The sequence below is a fragment of the Cebus imitator genome, unplaced genomic scaffold (assembly GCF_001604975.1).
Source record: "Cebus imitator isolate Cc_AM_T3 unplaced genomic scaffold, Cebus_imitator-1.0 Scaffold121, whole genome shotgun sequence".
NCBI lineage: Eukaryota > Metazoa > Chordata > Mammalia > Primates > Cebidae > Cebus > Cebus imitator.
The window spans coordinates 4568340-4587059 of NW_016107436.1; the positions used below are offsets into that span (position 1 = coordinate 4568340).

The 18720-nt window shown below is 40.2% G+C and overlaps 1 protein-coding gene and 1 pseudogene across 2 annotated transcripts in view; both read left to right on the forward strand.

Moving 5' to 3' along the window:
* Nucleotides 1-18720, forward strand: part of AATF (apoptosis antagonizing transcription factor) — a 114629-nt gene that overhangs the window by 84803 nt on the left and 11106 nt on the right. For both annotated transcript variants that reach the window (XM_017539855.2, XM_017539856.2), the window contains one exon: nt 1435-1506. In XM_017539855.2, the coding sequence (XP_017395344.1) occupies nt 1435-1506 (72 nt within the window). The remainder of the gene's footprint in view (nt 1-1434; nt 1507-18720) is intronic.
* On the forward strand, nt 10859-11328 carry LOC108312110 (annotated as a pseudogene).

The window sequence follows — 18720 nt, forward strand, 5'->3', positions numbered from 1 at the left end:
TTTTTAGTAGAGACGGGGTTTCACCATGTTGACCAGGATGGTCTCGATCTCTTGACCTCGTGATCCACCCGTCTCGGCCTCCCAAAGTGCTGGGATTACAGGCTTGAGCCACCGCACCCGGCCAATAAATAATTAAATTATTTGACGTGTAAAAATGTTCCTAAAACTTTAAAACATTATGTATTAAATACATGAAAATATCACATTTTGTTTACGGATAGTGTTTTGTGTTAGTAGAGTTTTTTGGGTTAGAATTTCATTTTTTGTGTATAGAGAAGGCACGTTAAAATGAGTAGAAAAGGATACCCCTTTGAATTATCGTTAGTGTGATTTGGTCTGTATAAGGTCATATATTTTCTAGAGAATTTCAAATATATCATACAAAAAAAACTTTTTTTTTCCAGTTGGTGGGAAATGTAGATGATATAACTTAAAACTTCGTAGTACCTAGATTGAAGATCTAGGAATCATACTTACTGTGAACTCAGTTGTGCTTCTCCATTTAAAGATAGGGGAAACAAAAGACCCCATGGATTTAGTGCATGGAGATGCTGTGGAATTGCAGATGCCTTTTCTGACATGGGGAACTAGTGTCAGTGAGTGATGGTGTTGGTGAGGTGTTGCATTCAGATGCTGTACCACTCACTACCTGTGCTGCTGCCAGGAAATGACTTTTATGACATCTATTAAAATGAAAAATGCTTAAGATATATGTAGAGGAGGAAAATGAGGTAGTCAATTCCTCATTGTCTTTAGTCTGGAATAATATTTAAGGATTGTATATTGTTCAGCAGCACAAGTGCACCTATTCTTTTTTGGAGCTGTGATATAAATGAATCTGTGTTGAACTGTCATTTACAGTAATCTGTTTCAGACTTTTCTCCTGTAGCATTAAGGAAAAAGAGGGAAATGTAGCAGTCACCCCTACATATTCGTGAGTTCCACATCTGTGGTTGCAACCAACCATGGATTGAAAATATTCAGGCATGGGGAAAGGATCGTTGTGCTGTACCTGTGAACAAGTGCAGACTTTTTTCATGTCGTTATTTCCTAAGCAATACATTATAACAACTATTCACATAGCATTCATATTGTATTAGGTATTTTAAGTAATCTAGAGATGAGTTAAGTATGTGGAAGCATGTGTATAGATGACATGCAAATACTATGCCATTTTACATATGGAAATTGAACATCCATGGATTTTCGTATCCATGGGGATTCCTGGAACTATTCCCTTACGGATACCAAGGGATGACTGTAGTTGGTCATCCAACGACAGTGCTAAGTGCCTATGAATTTTTTTCCCTATCCCACTTTGTAGCCAAATGTTGTAGTGATCAGTTCTGGAGTTTGTTAACTCATGGAATGTTTTTCCTTTCCTAGGTTAATAGTTACTAATGTTGCTGCCTGTTTGCTTCCTGCTTTATTTAGGTTTCATGTCCTTAGCAAGCTGCTGAGTTTCATGGCACCTATTGACCATACTACAATGAATGATGATGCCAGGTGAGTAATGGATTAATTATGTGTCTCAAATGGCTTCATGACAACCTGATATTGACCTGTTCTACAGCCTTCGCCCTCTCCATTTCTTCTTATCAGTTAACCATTTGTCATTCTCATCGTAGTAAGGGTCACATCTCTTCACCCTCATAGTTACTATAAAACCAAACCAGAAACTCGTATAAACCTCAGTGCTGCCTTTGGTGGTTTGTTTGTTTTTCCTGTTTTGTTTTGAACTTTAGCCCACCTGCCTGGGACATCTGAGCTCTCTAGGACAGGGCGGGTGGCCCATGTGCTTGCCATTTCTACTTGCAGCTGTTGTGCATATTCTTTCCTTTTGAAAGTGGCTCTAGTGACTGCTCTGGAGATGTGCATATGTTGTATTTGTTGGGGATTGTGAATGTTTCTACAAAAGATGTATGTACTGGCCAGGCATGGTGGCTCACACTTGTAATCCCAGCACTTTGGGAGGCCGAGGTGGGCGGATCACCTGAGGTCGGGAGTTTGAGACCAGCCCAACCAACATGGAAAAACCCCATCTCTACTAAAAATACACAATTAACTGGGTGTGGTGGGGCATAACTGTAGTCCCAGCTACTTGGGCAGCTGAGGCAGGAGAATCGCTTGAACCTGGGAGGTGGAGTTTGCAGTGAGCCGAAATCATGCCATTGCACTCCAGCCTGGGCAACAGAAGTAAAACTCCATCTCAAAAAAAAAAAAAAAAAAGTGTCCTCATAATATTACTATTCAAAGATAACCTTTTTAAAATAAGTTTCTTCTGTATGTATTAATTGGCATTCTATAATGAAGAGCTCCCTCTTCTCCCTCATTTACCGTTTATTTATTCATTTCTTTTAATATGGACTTGTGTTTTCCTATTTTATTCAATGGGTTATATTTATTTTGATGATAAAATTGTCCCAGATAGTGTAAGTGCCTTCAAACTGGCTTGTGTCCTTCAAAGTTGTCTTCAGTCATTCTTTGAATACTTCCTTATTTTCTGGCACAACAAGATATTTAAGGCTCATTTTAGACTTTCCATCTTCCAGCCCTGAAATCAGTCTTTCTTGAAGGAGCCCTGGTTCTGTTTAGTAGTGCTTTTTAATGGTATTTAGAAACCAAGATCTAGGTACTGGGGGTGCTCCTCATTAGTGAGTATTGTTATTTCTAGGCCCTGTCAGCATACCGAGATAGAAAATGTATGTGTATACATTCACACATACACAGAAGACAGCCGCTTTGAACATCTCACAGTATTTCATTCCAGTTTTTATAAGTTCCCTTTCAGTATGTTCCTGTTTTTCTTTTTTGTATAATTGAAATTATATTTGGGAAATATTTTATATGCTGAGAGCATTTTCATGTCATTAATTTAAAATTTTTTAATGACTAAATAATATTGTTACAATATTTATTTAGCCATTCACTGGTTGTTGGACATTTAAATGGCTTTTAATTGTCATTGTTGTAAATAATGCTGTGAGGAACATTTTTAAACATATTTACCAAGTGAAATTATTGATCATAATAAAGGCACAGGTGGTTTTTGCTAGTTTTATCCCTCAAACTACATATAACCTTTTTATTTAAGAGTATTTTGTTTGCTACCAAATGCCATCAGATTCCCCTCCTTGCCTGAAAAGTATGAGATCTGCGAATTTTGGCAAACACTATTATTATTTTTTATTTGGTTTATTTAGTGCTTTGAGCACAAAACAGTTTATGGATGGTTCTGAGTACATTTATATCTAGCTTTGTGACCCCCGTCTGCTGTCCTCTGCTTTGCAAGTGCATGTCTAGATATGGCTGTGGTTTTTTTGTTCATTTCGAGATCTAGCCTGTTTAAAAATTGCACAGTAAAATGAGTGCCTCTTAGATTCCCTGTCAGGATGCCAGGAAAAAATGGCATCAAGAAGAAAGCAAAACTAGATTTTGAAAATTAAACCAAGCCCTTTAAGGTTACATTATTATCCCAGGCATAAAATGAAACCTGGTTTAGAAATTAGTGGCATCTTTTGAACATAGCACTATAAAATCATTCAGAAATCAATGGTATGCCTTTCTTTGTTGGAATTTTACTTGAATCCCTAGAGGGGTAGTTTTTCCAGAATCTTATCTATATTCACTCAATTTTTGAAGGTCTACTGTTTGCTAGGAATAAAAATTATTTGAATATGACTCTATTAGGATTAATTTGGGTATGGTCTATAAGAAATATATAACCTGACTACGAAGGCATAAGCAAATGGAAGTCCATCTTTCCGACAGGATAATTCTCGGGGTGAGAGGCAACTGTTGGCCATGGCTTTTGCTTCTCAGTGGTGTTTAGATCAACATCTCTCAGTCTTTCCCCTGTAGTCCCAAGATGGCTGTTGCAGCTTATGCCATCAGACATGCATTCAATGCAGGAAGAAGAGGAAAGAGTTGTGCGAGCCATACCTGTTTGTTTTTAATCAGAAAAGTAAAGCTTCCCCAGAATTCCCTTCAGCAAACTTTTTGTGTTTCACTTGCCAGAACTGTGTTACGTTGCCACTCCAGGTAGAGCAGGCAAGGGAGAAGGGGTTGGGAATGTGTTTGCTGGGTGACAGTGACATAAGGAAAAAGGGCTATTCCTTGTGGACTGATTGCTAATTACCAGCATTGTTCTCCAGCTGGTTTAGCTACTTAAGGAATGTAATAATAGTCTTGTAGCTGGAGAACTGAACATTGTTTTTACCAAAGTGCACGCCATTCTCATTGTGTTTCCTAAGGATAGAGAGACGCGTCCATATCAACTGTTCGTGCTTTTGGTTTGAATAGGCCAGATTAACCATGGGCACAGTAACTAGGCATTAGCTCTCTCTCCTAGTATCAAAACTTTTAGAGCCAGTAGGTATTGTTAACTTTATCTTAAGTAAAAAGGAAGCAGTAATAGCTTGTCCTTCTTTGTTTTTCCTTACTGGAAAAACGAAAGTGGAAATAATCTAGTACCATTCCATCCTGTGTCTCATTTGTACACCACAAATAGGAAGCTTTTATAATTGTTAGAGTATCAATATTACTGCATGCTACTTTTCCTCAAGTAAATAGTTTTGGTTTTCCTAAGTTACACATATATCATTCTTGGTGTGCTGGGGGAGTAGAGAAAAAATTTTAATGATTTTAAGGTAGTAAAGAACTTTATAAGCATGACTACAGGGCCAGAAACTGTAAGGAAAAATATTAATAGACCTGACTACACAAAAGTCATATTGAAAAAGACATCAAAAACAAAGCTAATAGGTAAATGATGAACAAAAAAATCCAGCAGATGACATATTTTTCTACTATGTAAAGAGTTTTTACAAATCTCTAAGAATATCCCAATAAGAATAATAGACACAGCACGTCAACAAGCAGGCTTCAAAATCAAAAAAGAGGGCCAGGTGCAGTGGCTCACACCTGTAATTCCAGCACTTTCGGAGGCCATGGCAGGTGGATCACAAGGTCAAGAGATTGAGGCCATCCTGGCCAACATGGTGAAACCCTGTCTCTACTAAAAAAATAAAAATATAAAAATTAGCTGGGCACGGTGGCATGCACTTGTAGTCCCAGCTATTCAGGAGGCTGAGGCAGAAGAATCTCTTAAACCCGGGAGGCAGAGGTTGCAGTGAGCCAAAATCATGCCACTGCACTCCAGCCTGGGCAACAGAGCAAGACTCCATCTCAAAAAAACAAAATCAAAAAAGAAAAATTTCAAGGGCCAAAAATCAAAGAAATGAAAGTTAATATAATGAGATTTCTTTTTATTATTTTTTTTTGAGACAGAGTTTTGTTCTGTTACCCAGGCTGGAGTGCAGTGGCACTATTTGGGCTCACTGCAACCTCTGCCTCCTGGGTTCAAGTGATTCTCCTGCCTCAGCCTCCTGAGTAGCTGGGACTACAGGCATGCACCACCATACACACCGCCTCCCCTTTTTGTTGTCCTTATTCAGTTAGAAAACATGAAAAGGATTAGTAACACCCAGTGTTGATGATGTAAGGAAAAATGCACTTTTGCATACTGTTGTTGGAAATGTAATTGGCAAAATCTTTTGGAAGGACTAGTTGACATTGTGTTTCCAACTTTTTTTTTTTTTTTTTTGAGATGATATCTTGCTCTGTTACCCAGACAAGTGTTCAGTGGCTCAATCTTATCTCTCTGCAACCTCCACCTCCTAGGTTCAAGTGATTCACCTGCCTCAGCTTCCCGTTGGTCAGGCTGGTCTTGAACTTCTGACCTCAGATGATTTATCTGCCTCAGTCTCCCAAAGTGCTGGGTTTACAGGCATGAGACATCGTGCTTGGCCTTGTTTCTGACTTTTAAATGTGCCTGTTAACACAGAAAAATCTACTTGAAGGAGTTAACTAAGGAAATAGCTATTAATAGTTACCAAATACATTGTGTCAAGGATCTTTATTGCTGTATTATTTGTAGACAAAAAACAATCCAAATGATCAAAATTAAATAATCACAGTAAAATCATTCAATGAATTTATTACTTTTTTTTCTTAGTAGAGACAGGGTCTCACTGTATTTTCCAGGCAGGAATGCAGTGGTGCAATCAAGCTCCCTACAACCTCCAATTCCTGAGCTCAAGTGATCCTCCCACCTTAACCTCTTGAGTAGCTGAGACTAACAGGTGCACACCACCACACTCCACTAATTTTAATTGTGGTAAAATACATGTAACAGAATGTTCTGCCCTTTTGATTTCTTGTTCCCAGAGACACCTTTGCTTATGGTTCTTAGCTTACCCACATCCGGAAGTAGAAGCCCTTTTCTTTTCCTTAGTTGCTCCTTGGTTCCAGGTTTTATCTTTCCACACGTGTGCCTAAATTGGATTACTGCTCAGTGGTTTTGCTGGTGGGGGGGGTGACATATCCAGTTGTGCATCCTTGAATCCCCCCCATATCCCTTTTCCAGTTTGAACTCAGTAAATATGCCCATGTTTGACTTAAATTGAAACTGGAACGTAGCTTATTAAGGGAGAGAGAGAGATCTTTAACACAGGGTATTATCATGGTGGAGAGAGAAATGCTATCTTTAAAAGGATAGTGGTATCTTCATTTTGTTTCTCCTGTTTTGTGTTGTGAATAGTATTATCTTTTAGTTAATTTTTGCTGATAAAAGTTCTTTTCTCATGCTAGGAATTTTTCTCTTTGAGGGATCTATTTAAAAAAAAAAAAAAAGACAACTTTTAAAATGCAAAGTGGCCAAGTTGTGTCCCTGTGTTGCCAAGTTTCCCTTTGGGACATTTCCTTCTAAGTGGACGTTGGACACTGATTTAATGTTTTTGGATCTCCTTTGTTAGTGAAAATGTCATGCAAACCCTGATATTCTGTGTGCTGGTCTAGTAGATCTTTACTCTTCTCCATTATGAGGTTTATAGGTGGTTTGTATTGCATGCCTGATGAGCATTCCTAATATTGAAAGAAAACAAAAGAAAGCCCAATTTGTCTGTGTATTATGTGTTTGCCTGCAAGGGAATAGGTTACCATGAGCCTAAAAATGATCCCTGACTTTGCTAAACCCTTGATACTGTTGACATGGAGCAGCTCATCTCCCAGGACAGCGTCATCTCTAAGAGGCAAAGGACCACTTGATTCTGTAGAAACAGAGCTATCAGTGACCTAAGGAAAAGTAAAGGCTTGGCATCTCATTGGTAGAGAATCCTCTAAGCATAGTATCACCAGCAAGGGCAGATCAGTACTTTGCTTGCACGATTTGTAGGCTGTTGTTCAATTCTCTATTGTAGTTATTCTAAGCTCATCAAGGACCTTTTAGAAACAGTGCTTATATTGCCTCGTGTGAAATCCCACCGCGCCCCATGCTGTTAGACCAGAGGGAGTATGATGTGAATATTAAACGTTCTATGCGGCAGGGTGCGGTGGATCACACCTGTAATCCCAGCACTTTGGGAAGCTGAGACGGGCAGATCACCTGAGGTCAGGAGTTTGAGACCAGGCTGACCAACATGGAGAAACTCCAATTCTACTAAGAATACAAAATTAGCCAGACATGGTGGCTCATGCCTGTAATCCCAGCTATTCAGGAGGCTGAGGCAGGAGAATCGCTTGAACCCGGGAGGTGGAGGTTGCAGTGAGCCGAGATTGCGCCAGTACACTCCAGCCTGGACAACAAGAGCGAAACTGCATCTCAAAAAAAAATTCTGTGCATATATCAGAATATCACATGCACCCCATAAATATATACACATATTATCTATTAATAAAGGAAAAGAAATGCCAGTATTGGATACTAAAATGGTTTGAATCTGTGTCCCAGGCAAATCTCATGTTGAAATGTAATCCCCAGTGTTGGAGGTGGGGCCTGGTGGGAGGGCACTGGATCATGGGGGTGGATTTCTCATGAATGGTTTAGCAGCATTCCCTCAGTGCTGTCCTCATGACAGCGAGTTCTTGAGCGATCTGGCTGTTTAGCAGTGTGTGGCTCCTCCCTGTCCCCACTCTCTCTCTTGCTCCTGCTCTGGCCACGTGAGGCATCTGCTCCTCCTTTGCCTTCCGCCATGATTGTAAGCTTCCAGAGGCCTCACCAGAAGCTGGACAGATGCCTGGCGCCTTGCTTCCTATACAGCCTGTAGAACCGTGAGCCAATTAAGCCTCCTGTCTTAATAAATTATCCCGTTTCAGGTATTTCTTCACTGCGCCTCAAGAATGGCCTAATACAGATGCAGTCCAAAAATAAAAATAAAATAAAATAAATGCAGATGATCTTTTACTATAGTTCTAACAAAGTGAAGAATTTGGGGTTATGGAAATAAGCATCTGCTTTTTGCCTGTGTTTTTGACAGACCCTCTGAGGCAGAGTTTTAAAGAAGTTAATTGTCATTTGTTGTGTGGATATAAGTCAGTAAAATGCTAGTGTGAAAGAGCAATAAATACTGACTGAGACCCCTGAGACAGGAAGAGCTGTGTTCCTCAGAACTGACCACTGACTCAAATTTGGGAAGGGGCATCCGTGTGAACCTGCTCTGTTGGCATGGGATTTGGTTGTCAGGATGGAAAGGGCCTGGTGACAGCAGTCAGCTTGATGCATGCCAAAGAAAATAGGTGTCTGCCTTGCATTAGGTGCTGCCACAAGGAGACATTACTAGATAGATGTAATCCTGGTACTGTCTGTTAAAAGTGTAATTATTGAATTTTTTTTAGTAGATTCCTCCCTCATTCCAAAAATGGTAGCAAGATTAACATTTTGTTGGTACTCAATTCCTTTGCAAATAACTTAAAGAAATTCTCAATATGTACAGCAAGAGTTTCAATTTTAGCTCCCTGCTCTGTCCCCAAAAATAAAAAACCACCTTTTCCACTCCTTTTATAAAGCTGCTGGCATTAAAAAAGAACAAGGAGAGGATCCTTGAATGATAAGTACTGAGCACCAAATACATTATTGTTTTACATCTGGAGTTTTAGAAAAGAAATGTACAAATGTAATCCAGCCTTGTAAAGTGCTTTGTCAACATCACTGCCACGTTGTTCTTGAGATGCCTTGGTATAATAGAATTTGTACAGGCAATTTATCTTTGGCTTGCCATTTTTGTGTATGGGTCTGCACCCTAAATATGGGCATATTCTACCACTCTACTGATGATATTCTTTTCCCCCAGTTGGTAACCCAGAGTTTAGTTAAACCATTTCTTACTCCCCCTTACCTATATTATAGGAATATGCACTGAATCATGGTGAGATAGTCTGGCATAGCTTGTTCAGCATTTGAGAACACATCAGCTAATAACCCCTGAAATACCCTCCATAGAACGTTTTCTGTTGGTTAAAAACTTGCAAGCAAGAATGGTTAGAGTACAGATGTTTTCTCTAAGGCTTCTTATCTCCTAAAAAGACACAGGTTATTCTGACAGGTGAAACAAGACCGGGCAAATATGCAACATTGATCTAATCAGCAGGAACAAGAGCAATGTTTTAACTGGGGCTGCCTTTTACCAGAGTCATTAAAGGCTCCCATTACTCTTTTATTAGAGGTTCCCTCTCTTCCTTATCAGATTACAGAATGAACATAACTCATGGCAGTGATTTGATCTCTTGTTAAAGAGGATTACAGCTTTGCATTACCTCGGATTGACACAGTTTATAATTCGCTTGCTGATTCTCAGGCGGGTAGCACCAGACGTTTGACCCCCCAGCACTGCTGAGGGGAAAGGACCCGCATATATCATCATTAAAGATGGCGGCCAGCATAGAGATAGGGGGCACAGGGCCTTCTTCCTCCAGTAATGTCAGAAAGGACAAAAGAAACACTCTCAAGTTCAAACCTAAGGCTTGGGCCAGCATTTTAAAACTGGGTTGGAAAGAAAACACTGCTGTTGTCTCTTCTCCTTTTCCTGATTTGCTGCTGTTCAGTCTCTTATTCTAGAGAATTTGCATTGTCAAAATGAAGCCTTGGCTCCAAGCAGGAGGTAGCATGATAAAAGCGCATCTTCTAGAAAGAGATTTGTAGATGCTGAACAGATAAATCCTTCCTCAAAATGGGCCTTTTTGACTATAGTTCTCATTTCTGCAGTTATATTCTCGTCGCTTCTTCAAAGGATTATAAATCCTTTTTTCCCCCAAAGGGATATTTTACATTCTTTAAAATGTGTGTAAATGTTTCTCTTAAGGAGTTGTTTTAAAATTTTTATTATTAATGGCTTTCTAAATATATTGCAGTATCTTACAGATATTGTATTAATCACAACTAAGTAACTTACAAGTTACTTGTGAGCGGGTAGGCAATAGCTAAGTTTTTCGACTTGATTTAGTTAGTCATAACTATGTTATTAATATTTCCCACAGTGATCACTGAGCCAACGTTAGATTGCTAAGATACCATTTCTAAGTGCAGTTGTCCTTCGCTCTAATTTATCCACTGTAAGCCTGTCCCCTGTGTCTGATGGGCAATGAAATGACATAGAATAATGACATCATATTTCACTTACTGAGCATTTACTATATGCCAGACATTGCATTAAGTCCTTCACATACATATTCTTTTTTTTTGAGACAGAGTCTTGTTCTGTCGCTAGGCGCCAGGCTAGAGTGCAGTGACGTGATCTCGGCTCACTGCAACCTCCGCCTCCCGGGTTCAAGCAGTCCTCCTGCCGCAGCCTCCCAAGTAGCTGGGAATACAGGCACACACCACCACGCCCAGCTGATTTTTGTATTTTAGTAGAGAGGGCGTTTCACCATAGTGGCCAGGATGGTCTCTATCTCTTGACCTAGTGATCCGCCTGCCTCGGCCTCCTAAAGTGCTGGGATTACAGGCATGAGACACCGTGCCCAACCCATTTTCATTTGTTCCTTATTAAAAAAAAAAAAACAGTGATTGATGTTATCCACATTTTGTAAGAATATTAAGGCGCTCTTGAAGCTCGTCAGTTCGGGACTTGTGGTATCTGCTGTGGTCACGAGGGACGAGCGGCGGCCTGGTTGGCAGCGAGTAGCCTGCAGCATTCGCCCGTGGTTACGATGAGTTTACCCCTCAATCCCAAACCTTTCCTCAATGGACTAACAGGTGAAACTTAAGTGGGGAATGGAGTACAAGGGCTATCTGGTATCTGTAGATGGCTACATGAACATGCAGCTTGCAAATACAGAAGAATACATAGATGGAGCATTGTCTGGACATCTGGGTGAAGTTTTAATAAGGTGTAATAATGTCCTTTATATCAGAGGTGTGGAAGAAGAGGTAGAAGATGGGGAAATGAGAGAATAGCATATTTTGTGGGAAATTTTTTTTTCCTGACCCCAGCCCCTGGGATTATATATATATATATATATGTATTTCTAGACAATAAAGATTTGTTTGTTCTTCAAAAAAGAAAAAAAAAAGACACATATTAGGATGTGTTTAGCAGGGATATTTGAAATGGCCTCATACTGAAAGTTTCCCTAATGTTAATTTTATTAGTTATCTATTGCCATGTAAAAAAAAAAGTCACTCCAAAACTTAGTGACTTCAAATGCTAAACATTATTATCTGATAGCCTTTAAATCAGGAATTTGGGAGTATCGTGGCTGAATGGCTCTGGCTCAGGCGCCTTCATGAGGTTACAAAGGGGCTACAGTGAAGGGATTACAGTCATTTAAAGACCTGGCTGGGGCTGGCATACCCACAGGCAGGCCTCTTCCTGGGGACTATTGGCAGGAGGCCTCAGTTCCTACTGATAGGGGGTCTGGGGACTCAGCGCCTCCCCACACAGGCATCCCCACCGTATTCCGGCTGTTCCCTTGCTTTGATTTTCTCCTTCAGGGATTTCGATTTGCTGTGTGCTGGGTCTTACTTTCCTGTAATGGTTAATATTAGGTGTCAATTTGATAAGATTGATGCCTAGATAGCTGGTAAAGTATTGTTTCTGGGTCTGTGAAGGTGTCGCCAGAGGAAACTGACATTTGAGACAGTGGATTCAGCACCATCCAATCCACTGCCAGAAGGCTAGAACAAAGCAGGAGGAAGAAGGTGGGAAAAGCTGGTTTGCTGAGTCTTCTGGCCGTCATCTTTCTCCTGTGCTGGATGCTTCTGTTCATTCCCCTTGCCCTTGGACATCAGACTACAGGTTCTTTGGCTTTTAAATTCTTGGACTTACACCAATGGTTTGCTGGGGGCTCTAGGGCCTTTGGCCACAGACCGAAGGCTTCACTGTCAGCTTCCCTGTTTTTGAGGCTTTTGGACTCTGACTGAGTCACTACTGGCTTCTTTCCCCCACAGATTGCATATGGCCTATCGTGGGACTTTGCCTTGTGATGGTGTATGCCAATTCTCCCTAATAAACTCCTGTTCATATATACATATGTCCTGTTAGTTCTGTTCCTCTGGAGAACCCTAATGCATTGTCTATCTATCTTCAATATTTGTAATTTTCTCTTTCTTTGAATTTTATTCATCTAAAATTTCATTTCAATTTTTCATAATTTCCTCCTTTTGATCTTCTATTTTCTTTTTGGAATTACTTTTTCTTTCATTTTTTTTTTTTTTTTTTTTTTTTTTTTTTTTTTTTTTTTTTTTTTTTTTGAGAGGTAGTCTCATTCTGTCCTTCAAGCTGGAGTGCAAGTGGTGCAACCTCGGCTCACTGCAACCTCTGCCTCCTGGGTTCCAGTGATTCTCCTGCCTCAGCCTCCCAAGTAGCTGGGACTACGGCACACACCACCACATCTAGCTAATTTTTGAATTTTTAGTAGAGACAGGGTTTCACCATGTTGACCAGGATGTTCTTGATCTCTTGACCTTGTGATCTGCCCACCTTGGCCTCCCAAAGTGCTGGGATTACAGGCATGAGCCACTGCGCCCGGCCTACTTTTTCTTTCATTTCTAAACTTTTTCTGATTCCTGTCAAATCACATTTTGGAGTTTTTCTAACTCTGATTTATGGTTATTCCATGTCTTACATTATTCTTAATGTCTTTTATCTTCTTTTTAAATAGTTACAGTTGCAAGGTTTTATTTCGTTTTGTTTTTCCTTTGAGACTGGGTCTTGTCCTATTGCCCAGGCTGGAGTGCAGGTGTGCCATCATAACTCACTGAAGCCTTGATCTGTTGGGCTCAAGCAATCCTCCTGCCTCAGACTCCCAGGTAGCTAAGACCACAGGCACATGCCACCATGCCTAAGTTTTGCAAATGTTTTACAGAAATGGGATCTCACTATGTTGCCCAGGGTGGTCTTGAACTCCTGACCTCAGGTGATCCACCCACCTTGACTTCCCAAAGTGCTGGGATTATAGGCGTGAGCCACCATGTCCAGCCAATGTAGGGATTTAGAGTAACACATGACACGACTGCTACAGCTATTTTCACAGAATTCTAATATCTAAATATTCTTGTAAATGGTGGTTGTGTTCATTGGTAAAATGTCACTGAGCTGTGCCCTTCATATGTGTGCACTTTGCTCTACGTATATTATAAATTAATAGGAAGTTAACTCCCATGTTAGTCAGGATTCTCCAGAAACACAGAACCAATAGGGGTGTGTGTGTGTGTGTGTGTGTGTGTGTGTGTGTGTGTNCAGTGGGGGGTGGGGAGTTGGGGAGAGAGATCATGGGGAGAAATGCCAGATATAGGTGATGGGGAGGAAGGCAGCAAATCACGCTGCCATGTGTGTACCTATGCAACAATCTTGCATGTTCTTCACATGTACCCCAAAACCTAAATTGCAATGAAAAAAAAGAACATTATTAATACTTTTACATGTTTTCTTATAGAAATTTTTGTGTATGTATTTTATACAGTTATATACATATGTGTTTGAACTTTTCACATTAACTTTATAGTATAAGCATTTTAATGATGTATTTTTAAAAGCATTTTAATAATATAGAATATTATTGTTGGACATTTAGGTTGCTTGCAGTTGCTTTCCTTTATTTTCAGGTAGTGCTGCAGTGAGCATATATATACAGAAATCTACGTTCTAGGTTTTGCTGTGTCTATAGAATAGATTTCTCAAAACAAATTTCTTGAAGAAAAACATTTTTCTTTATCCTTTCTATATTTTTCAAATTTTCTTCCATAAGCATGTACTATTTTTATTATAAGGGAAAAAGATATTGTCTCTAGGAAAGGTAGGTGACAGATGCCTGACTGGCAGAGAACAGAATTACCGAATGACTAAGTAAACTGACTAAATATAGCAGATCAGGATTCAAAGCTAATGATGAGGTCTAAAATCTTTGTAACCAGAATGATAGAACATAAAACCAGGTTTGGGAATCCAGTGATTCACACTCAAATATGTAAACTTTCTAATGATTCTTGATGGGTTATTCTAAGTCATATGACTCCTTTCTTTTCAGCTGAGGCTTATGTCATTTTATCTTTGCTAAGAGGGAAAACTATCTTTTTCCTTTTTCTTTCTTTTTTTTTTTTTTTTTTTTGAGACAGAGTCTTGCTCTGTTGTCCAGGCTAGAGTGCAGTGGTGCAATCTCGGCTTACTGCAACCTCCACCTCCTGGGTTCAAGGGATTCTCCTGCCTCAGCCTCCCAAATAGCTGGGACTACAGGCGTGCGCTATTATGCCTGACTAATTTTGTATTTTTAGTAAAGATGGGGTTTCACCATGTTGGCCAGGCTGAGCTTGAACTCCTGACCTCAGGTGATCCGCCCCGCCTTAGCCTCCCAGAGCACTGGGATTACAAGGGTGAGCTACTGTGCCTGGCCGGGAGAGCTGTCATTTTAAAAACATTGTCTATTTAGTAATGATAAAAGTTACTTATTGCTTTAAAGTTCATAACAAAGGACACCTTATTGAGGACCTATAATGTAGTAGGCAGTGGGCTATAATCTAATGTTTATTTTCTCATGTAATAGTAAATTTGAAGAATATTAACCATTTATTTGTATCATTTGCAGTTCTGTTTTTATCCTTTGCCCATTCTCTTTTTGAGTTTTAGCTTTCCTTTATGAATTTTCTTTGTCTATGAATTCTCTACATTACGGTTATATAACATTTCCTGGTTTTTGTAGATTTTTGCATTTTGCTTACCTGTCAATATTAATGATTTTTATTGGTCACATAGAAGTTTTACTTTTTAACCTAATTAAATACATAAAAACTTTTTGGGGGAATGTTTTTCACTGTTTTGTGATTAGGTAATCTCTCCTGTATCCCAGATCAATTACTGTTCACCTATATTTTATTTAATTTCATCTGATTTTTTTCCTTTCTTTTAATCTATTTGGAACTTTATTTTAATATATTGCTCAATGATCTTCACTTTTTATTTCTACTGCCTCTTTTTTTTCCTTGTAGAGACGGGGTCTTGCTATGTTGCCCCAGCTAGTCTTGAACTCCTGGACGCAAGTGTCCTACCTTGGCCTCCCAAACTGCTAGGATTACAGACATGAGCCACCCCCCCGGCCTTTTTAATTTTCTTTTTTAATTCCCACATAGACTATTACACTAACAGCCTATTAACCAGTAGTCTCTATTCTTATCCGTTCTGTGTTTCATGGCCAGATTCACCTTCCTCAGGTTTCATGCTGCTCTTTTCCTCTAGAGTAAACCCATACTCAAGCCTGCCAGTCAAGGCCATCGATGACCTGTTGCCTTGCTACCTTTCTCCCCTTGTCGCCTATTTCACTCCGTGTTCTGTCCGGAGCAGACACCTGCAATCCCTGGGGCACACTGTCTATTCCGCATGTCCGTTCATTCTGCTCACTTAGCCTGCAGCATCTCCCACCCTCATCTCACTGTCGTTTCCTGTTGAAATACTCAGTCACAAGGGCACCAGCCTTTCTAGGGAGACTTCAGATTCTCCACCCTCACTGAGCAGGTGGCTTTTTCTTCTTTGAACTCATTCTATTTCTTCCTCCCTAACAGTATTTATTACAGTTCACAAATGCACTTATTAGGGTTTTTTTTTCTTTCTAAGAATGTTAACTTACAAGTCAAAGAAGTATGCCTGTGTTTACTGTCATCTTGTATTTAGTATTAGGATTTTATGTTCATGTATTTGGAATAATATATTTTAATTTCAATTATAGCTTGTCTTATATAGCATTTTGTAGCATTTTAGTATTTGCAAAACACTACTTTGAGGTCTTTTTCCAGTTGTCAGCTTTGTCTAAGCTCAGCAACTGCCTTAGTATTCCTGAGCGCGTCATGCCTTCGCTCCTATGCGCTGCCTCCCTGGGAAGGCTTCTTTATGTGCCGTGGTTTCTTTTACATAGTGAAAATAGTCCTCTTGTTCACTAGATTCTTGAGAATAAAATGTTCCTTTTAATTTTTTAATTTCTGAGGACAATTTTAAATGTAATCCCTAACAGATAACTATTTAAATAAACAAAATTTGTGTTTTCACATCTGTGTATTACACCACTATCCCTCAGCATGAAATACAGACATACCTATTTCTGTGCAAACTTAAAAAAAAAGTTGGATAGAGGCTTCCTGTCTGAGATGCTTTTAAAGGCCTCTGCATATGTTTGTTTACAGTTTGCTGTTTATAAGATTATTTTTGCAACTGTCGTATAAGATGAAGATGAGTTTCTTGCCTCTTTTGCTGAAATCTCTCCAAATCATCTTACTTCTTTAATATACTTTCCTCAGCTTCCATGTCACTTTGTCTGGGTCCATATTATATATGGCGTCTACCACCAGGTTGCTTCCTAATTATTCATAGGTTAGGTCTCCATGTGAAAGCATCGCGCTGCTTGAGGGCCAACGCCTTATTTTGTTCTTAGCTCGTGGCCATGTTGGAAAAGCCCCAGAATGAAAGGTTCTACTCTGGGACTTCTCATTCCCAACCCTTTGCTTAGAGGGTTTTTTTTTTTTTTTTGAGACGGAGTCTCTCTCGTTCACCTAGGCTGGAGTGCAGTGGTGTGATCCTGGCTCACTGCAACCTCCACCTCCCACATTCAAGTGATTCTTCTGCCTCAGCCTCCCGAGTAGCTGGGACTACAGGCGTGTGCCACCATGCCTGGCTAATTTTTTGTATTTTTACTAGAGACGAGGTTTCACCATATTGGCCAGGCTGGTCTCAAACTCCTGACCTTGTGATCCGCCTACCTCAGCCTCCCAAAGTGCTGGGATTACAGGCATGAGCCACTTCACACAGCCTTTAAGGTCATTTTTACTTAAGATTGAACCTTGGGAAAAGGTCTCTCAAGATCACTCTTACATTTCCATCACATTCAAGAGTGTAGACCCTAAACTTTGTACATGCTATAGGTTTTCTCCTGCTGTATACTATATACTATAGGTTTCTCCTGATATATACTATAGGTTTCTGTGCTGTTTAAACCAGGTTTTGTTCTAGTGGCCTTCCTGTAAATTATTACAGGTTGAGGATTACCTATGGGGAATTCTTAGGTCCAGAGGAATTTCATATTTCAGATTTTCTTGGATTTGGAAATATTTACATTATTCCAGTTCAGCATGTCTAATATGAAATCTAAAGTGCTCCAGTGAGCATTTTCTTAGAGCATAGTTTGTGTCAGTGCTTAAAAAGTTTCAGATTTTGGAGCATTTCAGATTTCAGACACTTGGATTAGGGATACTCACCATGTAGTTACTATGGAACATGAAGAACACCAGCGGAGCTCTGCAGTGATGTATAGCTTCCAGTCAGTTTTCTGGACTACTTTCAGGATTTGTTTTCTTTAAGAAGAAAACAGTTTTGGAATGGATTCTGTAAGCACATTAACAAAGCATAAAGGCCTAGCTACCTTTTGTTATTTTCAGTGTTGGTATTAAGTGTCAGCTAAGAAAGGATATTTAGATCAAGGACCTTGCCTGTTATACTTGGAGTTCAAGTTGCTGGGAACACCTGGCAATGGGAAGCTCTCACCAGCCAGCCTCGGACGTGAGGTCTTGAAAGAGCCAAAACCACGCCCCATGCCCTACCATCATCTCCCTGGGGAGCAGAACACTTCATAAACATTAATTATTTGACCCCTGCTGGGCGCTTCCACATATAAGGTAAATAAGACTGAAGGCCTTTCTTCTGCAATATAGATTAGGAAACATCAGCCCAGAGAGGGAAATTACTTGATCAGAGAAGAGCAAGCAGGCGTGGGCCCCAGGGTGTTTGGAGTCTCAGTAGCTGACCTGCAGCAGTGGTGGCTGCTGACACCCAAGAGACACAGTCCTGTTCGGTTCCCTTTCTGCTTCTCAGAGAGTGGTGGGGGTTGGGCCTTTTGTCTCTTGTGTGGAATGTGAAATGCTGCAAAGACGAGCAATTGTTCTTCAATGCTTTGTGCTCCCCTATAAGAAAGAAGAAATCAATACACATTTTCTCATACACACACTTGGCAGCGCTCTGCCTCCTCTTCCACAGCTCAGTCCTACAGAGGGAGGCACAGCTATGCAGCCAGACAGACTCTCCAGCGTTCAGGGGAAGAAATGCAAACTGCTCACTTTGCACTTAGCAGTCAGGATTTTTAGAGCCAACCATATAACTGGCTGAGGTAATCAAACTGCTGGCTTCAGGGACTAGTTGGTGAAACTGGCATGGGAGAGACCCTGTTACAGACCCCCTGTTGCAGGCCTGCTCAGTGCTGCTGCCGAAAGCCCACTGGCAGGTGTCTCGGACAAATGCTCCTTTTGCTAAATTTCTCTCTATATTGCAGAGCCAGGGAGGAAGTTCTTTGAAGGGTACTATTAAAAACTAAAAAGTAGGCCGGGCGCGGTGGCTCAAGCCTGTAATCCCAGCACTTTGGGAGGCCGAGGCGGGTGGATCACGAGGTCAAGAGATCGAGACCATCCTGGTCAAC